Raw genomic sequence first — 10,000 nt, forward strand, 5'->3', positions numbered from 1 at the left:
CAATTTACTGTACTGCGCTCATGATATTGAAATGATTCATGATTAACGTGACGTCACATAAGAGGGCGTGGTCTGGATCAAACCGGAAGCTGACCACAAAAAAAGTTCTAAATGACAATAAAAGGTTGCTATTTTTTGTTGTTTTTTTAGTTAATTTAGTTATCAGTACACCTCTAAACCAGCGGGAGTGAATCACATGACTAAACTAGAGAAACATGGACATTATATTTGAAGGGAAAATTAAACTTTTTTCCCTCATTAAACTCACGATTGTAGAATGTGATATGTGGGTCATTTTATAGAGATCAGAGTCGGTCACTTCTTCCTGAGACAGTGGGACATACTGCTAAATATTAAGGGCAAATAAAAGTTAGTCCTTAATGTAAATCCATCAATAACAATAAATATCATTAATAATAATAATAATAATAATAAATCTCTCACTCTCTCTCTATTTCCTTAATCAGGAATTAAAAGACTTTGTGCTGATGTTTGTTGGGCTTTATCACCAGCTACCTCATCAAACACCTCTCCCTAAACACACCTCTCCCTAAACACACCCCAGGGGTAATTACAATATTCTGAATATTCATCCTCATACTGCTGGAAGAGCATTTTACATAAACAGCACACTTTTAGAGAGAGTGTATGAACACACTCGTTGGCTGCAGCAGGGTCTCTTCCCCCTCCATCAGCTCCTGATCAGGTTTCAGCATATCAATAAAACACAGACAAGCTCAGGTTCCCAGCTCCACTTACACACACACACACACACACACACAGTAGCAGCCATCTTTGAACTGGGGAACCCTTGACTGGATGCTAAGACCCCACACACACACACACACACACACACTTACTTTCCATTACAAGCGGTGAACCTCAAACCTGATCCTCCACATCCAAGCATGTCCTGATAATCACTTACACAGACACAACACAATATTTCAAGTGCTTTAAACTCTTCATAAGTTCTCATTTTAATCCAAAAACTAAAAAAAATTTAATCTATCGATTGTGGCTCACTCATCTGACACACTTTACTAACACAAACTTTAGTTCTTTAAACTGCAGCGCACTACAAGCTCTTGTTTTTAAACACGCTTCTGGACAGTCGCCTTTCCAAACGTTGAAGTGACCTTCCAAGTGACCCGTTTTGCAGACATCCTACAACATTCAATGTAGCTATAAACAGAGAAAATGTACTACAGGCCATTCTTTAATAATAAAAGTTGTAATTTTTGGCAAACTGTTTCGGCTCGAGAAGAATAAAACACTTTGTGACATGCTGTTACAGGAAAATAATCACGTCGAAAAAAATAACAGTAATTCTGCTTGATTATTTTACTCTAAAAGCATGACCCCAAAGTGTTGTGTCCAAGTGAGATGCCATGTTGCTACTTCTCAGCCGGTGACTATTTTGCCCCCTGACCCTCGCTAATCCCATGGTTTGAATATGAGAAAATGCAAGATGACAAGCACAGTGATTTTATTTTACAGCATTCAAATAGTGTGTGTGTGTGTGTGTGTGTGTGTGTGTGTGTGTGTGTGTGAGTGTGTGTGAGTGTGTGTGTGTGTGTGTGAGTGTGTGAGAGAGAGAGAGAGAGAGAGAGAGAGAGAGAGAGAGAGAGAGGGGGATCCACACAATGTAGAAAAACATGACTACATTTTGGTTCCGGTCAAACAGCCAGCAGAATTTACTGAAACATTTCCAAAAACTAATAATAACCAACATTAAACTTTTTAAATATTGGCAAAATAACTCATGTGTAAGTGCCCTTGTACATGAGATCAGTCCACTCTGTGTGTGTGTGAGATAAAAAAATTCCTGTCAGCAAGAGACCCTGTTTCTGAATGGTGTGTGTGTTATTGGGCAGGTAGTGGTATGCCACGTGGGTCTGTAACCTGTCCCTCCTGCAGGTTCTTGACCAGTTGAGCGAGCCAGCGCTTTGTGGTTGTGTCGTCCTTCAGCACCTGTGCGAACGTTGTGTCCTTCAGCTGGTCTGGTAAACACTGACGAAGAGCTTCTCTCGCTCTGAAAAGGAAAACGTAACAAGTCCCGCCGGTCAGAAGTGTGCTTTCTCTTAATGTCTCATAATTAATGAGTAATAATAACCTTCAGATTACTGCATAGATCAGATTAGAAATGCTGATTAAAAATAAAGTGTCAGTTCCAGTGAAGGAGGCGTGGCATGGCGTGTGTCCATCAGGAACCATTAGAATGAGACTGTTAGATACGGTTCAGGTGCAGCTGCTCACCTGGAGTTATCTGAGAGCCGTAGATAACAGCGCACGACGTGCTTCAACAGCCGAGCTGATGGCTCTTTAGACAGCTGCAGCACCATCTTTCCCTGAGGTAGACAACCCATCAGAAGACAGACACCAACATCACCACCATTAAAATGACAATCAAAGATGTTGTGTTTGTGGAGAACTTAGGACCTCACCAGGATCATGGCGACGTGAGAGAACCGCTCGTAGGTCTGGCAGATGTAGGCTAGGCCCGTGTCATCCAGCAGGATCTTCTGCAGAATGAATGTTGCAACCTGCAGCAACAAAACAGTTATACATGCTGCTGGATACACCACAATGGTAATGTGTTTATGATGAATAAATTAATATTTGCATGGATGATTTGCATCAATGTTTAGCTGCTGAGACTGCAGGTACCGTTTTTGAGAGCTCACTGCCCGTCTCCATGATCCGCAGGCACAGGGGAATGATCTCTGTCGTCAACAGGAAGTTAATCACTTCTTGTTCATCTGTCTTTACCAGCGCCCCTATAACACACACCATTTTTTAAACATTTTTTTGCAAAAGTAATACACTATATTGTATTCAAAATCGAGATCATTGAGTTCAGGTGTTGTTTTTCAGGGGCTGGGCTCGGCCCCTTAGTTCCAGTGAAAGGAACTCTTAATGCTTCAGCTTCATACCAAGACATTTTGGACAATTTCATGCTCTTTGTGTGAACAGTTTGGGGATGACCCCTTCCTGTTCCAACATGACTGCACACCAGTGACCAAAGCAAGGTCCATAAAGACATGGATGAGTGAGTTTGGTGTGGAGGAACTTGACCGGCCTGCACAGAGTCCTGACCTCAACCCCATAGAAAGGCATGGAAAGGCAGACGTCCCAGTTTTGGTCTGGCTCACAGTCTCCGCTCTAATTCATCCCAAAGACTGTGAGAAAGACCAAAACTGGGACATCTGCCTTTCCATGCACATGAATGTAATATGGAGTTGTCCCGCCCTTTACAGCTATAACAGCTTCAACTCTTCTGGGAAGGCTTTCCACAAGGTTTAGGAGTGTGTTTATGGGAAATTTTGACCATTCCTCTAGAAGCACATTTGTGAGGTCAGACACTGATGTTGGATGAGAAGGTCTGTCTCACAGTCTCCACTCTAATTCATCCTAAAGGTGTTCTATGGGGTTGAGGTCAGGACTCTGTGCAGGCCGGTCAAGTTCCTCCACACCAAACTCACTCATCCATGTCTTTATGGACCTTGCTTTGGTCACTGGTGTGCAGTCATGTTGGAACAGGAAGGGGTCATCCCCAAACTGTTCCCACAAAGAGCATGAAATTGTCCCAAATGTCTTGGTATGAAGCTGAAGCATTAAGAGTTCCTTTCACTGGAACTAAGGGGCCGAGCCCAGCCCCTGAAAGTAATTATTTGGAGGGGTGTCCCAATACTTTTGTCAATATCGTGTACGATTCTACTTCTGGGGAATTATCTTTCAAACAAATCAAATGTGTAACTTTTAAAATTACACATCAGTTCATGTTATGACAGTATTCAGAACTGGTATTAACCTTCTGACCAGTCCAGAATTTAAGACTGCTACATGTGAACATTCGATCACTTAGATGAGGTTAAAATGAAGTACCGATGACTCCGAGGCTGGTGAGGCGAAGATACTCAAAGGGTCTTGTTTTACTGGCAGTGTGAAGAAATGGGTACAAGAACAGGGGGATGTGAGCCGCCAGGAACGCAGAGCTGGAAAGAACGAACACACACACATTTAATGCTTTCCAAAAGGTATGCAAGTAAACACAGACCATGATGTTCTCTCAGACCAATCACCACATGGTTTCCTAACAGTACAACAGATCGAGTCTTAACAGAGCTCGATACATCACACCTTAATCATCAGCACAATATCACAAGCCATGTGAAATACACATCCAGATCTCTCAGTACTGAGAATTCAGCTGTAGGTGTAGTCAGTATGTGTGTGTGCCGATTACCGTGTCTCCACATGTGAGGCCACACACTGCAGCAGCGCCAGCGCGTTACACACTCTGTTGGACTGATGAGCCGTCAGTGTTGCGGGGTTAATCGAGGGGTAGATGTTCACGATTTCCTGCAGAAAATTTCAACAATTTTTTTAGAATTAGGAAATGGAACAAACATCATGCTCCTGGACACCATATAGTGTGTGCACTTCGGTATCCTGCGTCGAAATCTTTAAATAAATAAATTACAGAGGGTTCCATGTAGAGCACTAGCTGACCAATAGAGAACTGGAATCCACCCATCTGCTCTCCCTAATGAAGTCCCCAGGTAAGGGATGGGTCTCAAATATATCCAAATTACACATATAGTGCACTATATAGTGTACACTTGGGAAATTTCATATAAGGATAAATGCTCTATATTCAAAGTATGATGTACCAGCTTGTAAGTAGTGCATTAGCGGTCCAGGAGCGATATTTCAGAATCTGCTATATGGACTGAATAGGATATGAATATCAAATAATGACCCTATGTGGTGTACTTCCTCCCCAATAGGCATTTGAACATTACTCCTATAAAATACTTCTATATAGACTAAGATGTGTATATAGTGAGTTTGATTATTCAGGGTCCCTCCAAAGCCTGGTACAAGGGCAAAAGCCCTACGAAGTGCACTTCATAACCAACAGGCATTTGGACTCCACTTCCTCCCTAACTGTGATATCACGTGTACACCACACACAGTCTAGAAGCCTTCACAGTGCACTAAACAATAAGTACCCCTACGTCCTACACAGTGCACTACATTTCCAACAGAAAGTGAGTGGATTGTGGGTCAGAACCTGAAGAAGTGCGGCGATGGTGCCACACGAGTGCCAGAGCATGGGGGCCAGGTCGGTGACGGACTCGCGCTTCTTGCTGAGCTCGAGCAGGGCGTTCTCACGGGTCTCCGGGCTGGACAGCTCGTTGATCCACTGGTAAATCTTCTCCCGATCCACCTGTGCCATGGTTGTGCTCACCGCCTGGAGGGAAAGAACACACTTCTGAATAAATAAACCAAAGCCAAACAGCCTGGAGTGGAGTCACAACCTCTCTCTCTAAAAGCTGTGCATCTCTCCTGGAAAGAAATAAAAGAAGACGGAAATCTCCAGGGAAAGAAAGTCACATGGAACATTCTGGAAAAGTCATGCCTTACACTTTAATGCAAGTCTATTTACATACCCTGTGAAGTCACCCTAAGCAGTGTACATATCCTGAGATCCTGTCCAAGCTATCAGAACCGCTTAACAAATTATTCACGACGATGATTTTATCATCTTTATGTCTCTTAGAGATGATGCACGCGCGCATATACATACTCGAACCACTGTGCAAACCTTAGCTTAAATAAAAAGTATCATCTGCAAAGCGAATACTTAAGTAAAGGCTAGCTAACTGGACCCAGTATAACAAATTCAGAAGAAATATATATTTAAAAATTTCAATCACGCTTCTTAATTTAAAACAAATGTCTCGCGACGTATTAAGCTGGATAGCCGAAAGTCAGTTAGCAAGCTAATGCTAAAGGGCTAACAGTAAACAGGCCCTGACACCGATACAGTTGTTGAAAACTAGATGATATGGTTAAATTTCCTCTCCGGTACTCACCGCTCCTGTGGCCAGCATGTTGTGAACCGTTTTTAAACCTGACTCCAGCAGTTAATTCGCACCTTTTTCACTCCTCACTGGAAATATCTAGAGTTTTCATGAAGAAAGCCGCTGTGGCGAAAACAAACGCTCGCGCAAGCGCCACAGGTTTAGCCGAGGCTAACGTTAGGCTACAATCGGACTACACCACCGTCGACTGATTTCAACGTCACCAGCACTAAGCTTCTGACAACTCTCAAGATTGATTGATTGATTTATTTATTGTTCCCTGATAAGAATCCACTGTGCTGTTTTGTGCATGAATCTGAATGAATGAAAAGTTTCAGTTTGTGAATATTAACACAACGAACTTATAATAGAGGAGTTTTTCTGTTGACGGCGTGATGACGTTTAATATCCGCGACAAACCTCAGTACCATTTAGCTATGCTTTAGCAGCCATTTTTTCAAGACACTTAAAAGCTTTAAAAATCACGAGTGGGTTATTTCTGTTTAATTTTATGTTTCAGAATAAAATGTGAAAATATACTGTTAACCACAAACCCATTTTTAAAAACCCACTTCGGAACGGTGGTAGCGGAAATGCAGAAATATTAACTCATTTCCGCTTCCGCAACTTGCTGTTGACCGTTTCTGAAGCAGGTGGCGGTAGTCACACGCATACGAAAGAAAAGATTAGCCGCTGTGGCTAGCTAGAGCGGCAGGTCAACCTGTCCGCCATTTTGGAAAGGTCAAGTGTCTGAAATAAGCTAATGTAAGTCTATATAGTGATGTTAAAAAAAACAACAACCTCATTTTATGATTTGCCCAAATATTTTGTCCAAACTATAAGTGTTAACATTCTGATTGAACATAATTCATGAAAACATGTCAAAAAGACAGTATAAGTTATCTACATGCACATTCGGGTTGTTTATCAGCTAAGCTGCCACTGTTGGGCCCTTGAGCATGGCCCTGATCCCTCTGTACTCATGGTTGACCATGTGCTCTGACCCCAGCTTCCTAACGTGCTCGGATAGGTGAAGAAAATGATTTCACACTGAAATAAAAATGAAATAAAAGAAATAAAGCTGCTTTTTTGGTACATAAACAGTTACAGAAGTTAAAGCAGGACGCTACATAAATGGAAGTCATAGAATAGTGAAGGTTTTAGTGCTATAGACAGATTTTATATTTACAAATGACACTAATAACAGTCTAATAATGACCAATGCACTAATGCACATTTCTCTGAGGATATACAGTACCTTGGCACAGTAAAAACTACACTAGTGTGCTTCTCTTCAGATATATATATATATATGTGTGTGATTGTAGATCGACGGTAATGTGGAATTAACGTGCAATCTGGTGGAACATCTGAGAAGATCACATGCCTCAGGAGGACACATACTCTATGGGGAGTTACTGGGGTCTTTTTTTTTAAGATAATAAGGTCAGTGTGTAGATTTCAGAGGACCTCAGCTTACCCAGAAGGCACTGCGATCTGGCGTCATGTTCTTTTCTAATCAATAGAACTTGATTGTAAGTGTGGTTAAATTTCCTGAACCCGGTGTGAGTGTATCTGAGGACTGTTCATGTCTGCGATAAAGAAGAGACACTGTTACATCAACAGCATTACTGAAAGGTTGCCCAAAAGGCAGGTCAGTTTCTTTAAATCAGTCATTAACCACTGCAGCAGAGGCCCTGTTTGTTTTCAGGGATGTGATGCAACACTTTGAGGAGATTAAAGAGTCATTTATTAAACTGTGTGAAGATCAGAGAACCGTTACAGTGAGGAGGAGTGGAGCGTTAGTGTGACCTGGGATCTGAGTTGGATCAGGAATCATTCAATAATAATAATAATAATAATAATAATAATAATAATAATAATAATAATAGCAGCAGCATATCATGCACATTCCGTTCTGTGGGGCACAAGGTGTTAGACGGTTCTATTTAGAACCATTAAGGGACACCTATAGAGCTGTAGAGGTTCTTATTATTATAATACCATTTCATAACCTCGAGTATTATCAACTCTCAAATACTAATGTGTTGATCATTTTAGAATTTTACTTTCTAAAACAATATTCTTTTATAAGTGTAAACATGTCTTGTTCAAGGTACATCACCATCTCTGTGTCCTAATTCAGGTTTAGGCCGCCTAGGTACACTATATTGCCGAAGGTTTTGGGACGTCTGCCTTTACAGCTATAACAGCTTCAACTCTTCTGGGAAGGCTTTCCACAAGGTTTAGGAGTGTGTTTATGGGAATTTTTGACCATTCCTCTAGAAGCACATTTGTGAGGTCAGGCACTGATGTTGGATGAGAAGGTCTGGCTCACAGTCTCCACTCTAATTCATCCCAAAGGTGTTCTATGGGGTTGAGGTCAGGACTCTGTGCAGGCCGGTCAAGTTCCTCCACACCAAACTCACTCATCCATGTCTTTATGGACCTTGCTTTGGTCACTGGTGTGCAGTCATGTTGGAAGAGGAAGGGGTCATCCCCAAACTGTTCCCATAAAGAACATGAAATTGTCCAAAATGTCTTGGTATGAAGCTGAAGCATTAAGAGTTCCTTTCACTGGAACTAAGGGGCCGAGCCCAGCCCCTGAAAAACAACACCTGAACTCAATGATCTGGAGGGGTGTCCCAATACTTTTGGCAATATAGTGTAGGTGTAGTAATGTGCCCTATTTATAATGCCTAAAAAGAACACTTGTTCAGTAGCTGAGAGATTTGAATGTGATTTGAACATTTAACTTCAACATGTGTATTATCGTCTCAGCCCTGACAGAACTCTGTGTGTGTGTGTGTGTGTGTGTGTGTATAAAGAAGTGTGTTATCTCTACTGACAGGCCAATCGTTGCAGGAGGAGTTAATGATTTCTGAAGGACCCTGACCGCTTCACTGAGAGAGAAACCCTACAGAGCCTCAGTGTGCAAGTGTGTGTGTGTGTGTGTGTGTGTGTGTGTGAGCGTCTCCGTCCGAGTGCAGTCATGGCCAAACTGGTGGAGTGTGTGCCCAATTTCTCAGAGGGACGAGATAAAGAGGTAAAATCATACAATGAGCGTTAGATATTTGCTTCAAGTGCAATATTTCATTCGTTATAATAATTATTATAAGAACAGAATTTAGTAAAATAAAACACATGCCATGTAACTTCCAGAAATCTGTAATCTTGTTTAAAATACAGAAAGGAGATGTGGATTGTGCAGAATCTAAACCTCACCCTGTAGTTCACCCTGTAGTTCCTGCTGTAGGACTGACTGTGTTCCTCCTGCACAGGTCATTAAGGCCATCGCCGATGCCATTTCTGCCACAGGGGGCTGCAGCGTGCTGGACGTCGACCCCGGAGCCTCCACTAACCGCACCGTCTACACCTTCGTGGGCTCTCCACAGGCCGTGGTGGAGGGAGCGCTGAACGCCGCACATGCTGCCTTCACCCTCATCGACATGACCAAGCACAAGGGTGTGTACACACACAAACACACATACACACACACACAAACAGCAGTACTCTAGCATGTTCAAAATAAATACAGTAAAAATTAGATTAGCGTTAAATTAGCGAACAAAAAAATGTTTTAGAATACTTTATAAAAACATAAAACATTACCTGATTAATATTTGTTTAATAATATAATATTTGAAATGAGAAGAAGATCTAAAAGGAAACAAAACTCAAGCTTTACTGTCATGCTTCCACATACACAGTATAGAAAAGAAGGAAATGTCGTTACTAACGGACCAAGGTGCAACAGTAAGAGTAAAGATTAAAGATAAATAAAGAGTGAAGATTAAATATAATGGAGTTAAATATGAGGTAGAAATGCGAGTGCACAGTCAGAGGTGACCGTGTGCAATGTCCAGTCTGCATATTTTAACAGAATGAGCGGATGTCTATAGTAAACAGTCCCTGAGTGCAGATGTCTGCAGATGTGCTACAACGTCCAGTGTGCATTTTTAGTGCACAGTAAAGTGTCTGAGTGCGAGTGCGTGTTAATGTCCATTGAGTGACCGTTAATGTCCATAGTGCACAGTTAAGGAGGTGGGAGCAAGGTGATGGGTGGCACCAGGGTGTTCCGGGGGAAGATGAAGCTGTTGCAGAACCTTGTAGTTGCGGATCCTGAT

At 41.9% G+C, this 10,000-nt stretch overlaps 3 protein-coding genes across 6 annotated transcripts in view; 1 reads left to right on the forward strand and 2 right to left on the reverse strand.

The window, feature by feature from the left end:
- plcd4a (phospholipase C, delta 4a) overlaps positions 1–1,429 on the reverse strand; it is a 32,827-nt gene extending 31,398 nt beyond the window's left edge. For both annotated transcript variants that reach the window (XM_058381511.1, XM_058381512.1), the window contains exon 1: positions 1–1,429. This exon is cut by the window's left edge and continues 458 nt beyond it. The gene's annotated coding sequence lies outside the window, so the exon portion shown is untranslated.
- Positions 1,430–1,651: 222 nt separating this feature from the next.
- On the reverse strand, positions 1,652–6,066 carry cnot9 (CCR4-NOT transcription complex subunit 9). The gene is made up of 8 exons (XM_058381525.1): positions 5,886–6,066; positions 5,081–5,260; positions 4,250–4,365; positions 3,889–3,998; positions 2,671–2,780; positions 2,448–2,546; positions 2,260–2,351; positions 1,652–2,035 (listed from the first exon to the last, which is right to left on the reverse strand). Exons 1-8 carry the CDS (start codon positions 5,901–5,903, stop codon positions 1,867–1,869), a joined length of 894 nt encoding a protein of 297 aa, XP_058237508.1. The 5' UTR covers positions 5,904–6,066; the 3' UTR covers positions 1,652–1,866.
- A 2,693-nt stretch (positions 6,067–8,759) lies between these two features.
- Positions 8,760–10,000, forward strand: part of ftcd (formimidoyltransferase cyclodeaminase) — a 13,693-nt gene continuing 12,452 nt past the window's right edge. For all 3 annotated transcript variants that reach the window (XM_058381521.1, XM_058381522.1, XM_058381520.1), the window contains exons 1-2: positions 8,760–8,919; positions 9,155–9,338. In XM_058381521.1, the coding sequence (XP_058237504.1) occupies positions 8,866–8,919; positions 9,155–9,338 (238 nt within the window). In that variant the 5' untranslated portion in view covers positions 8,760–8,865. The remainder of the gene's footprint in view (positions 8,920–9,154; positions 9,339–10,000) is intronic.

The sequence above is a fragment of the Hemibagrus wyckioides genome, linkage group LG27 (assembly GCF_019097595.1).
Source record: "Hemibagrus wyckioides isolate EC202008001 linkage group LG27, SWU_Hwy_1.0, whole genome shotgun sequence".
NCBI classification, from domain to species: domain Eukaryota; kingdom Metazoa; phylum Chordata; class Actinopteri; order Siluriformes; family Bagridae; genus Hemibagrus; species Hemibagrus wyckioides.

Bases quoted from the DNA above. Each gene is read 5' to 3' on its own strand.
- cnot9 (XM_058381525.1), bottom strand. The intron at 4,366-5,080 runs GTTCTGACCCAC...AATTTTCTGCAG, and splicing joins CCATCGCCGCACTTCTTCAG to GAAATCGTGAACATCTACCC. The intron at 3,999-4,249 runs GTAATCGGCACA...CGTTCTTTCCAG, and splicing joins GCCTCACATGTGGAGACACG to CTCTGCGTTCCTGGCGGCTC.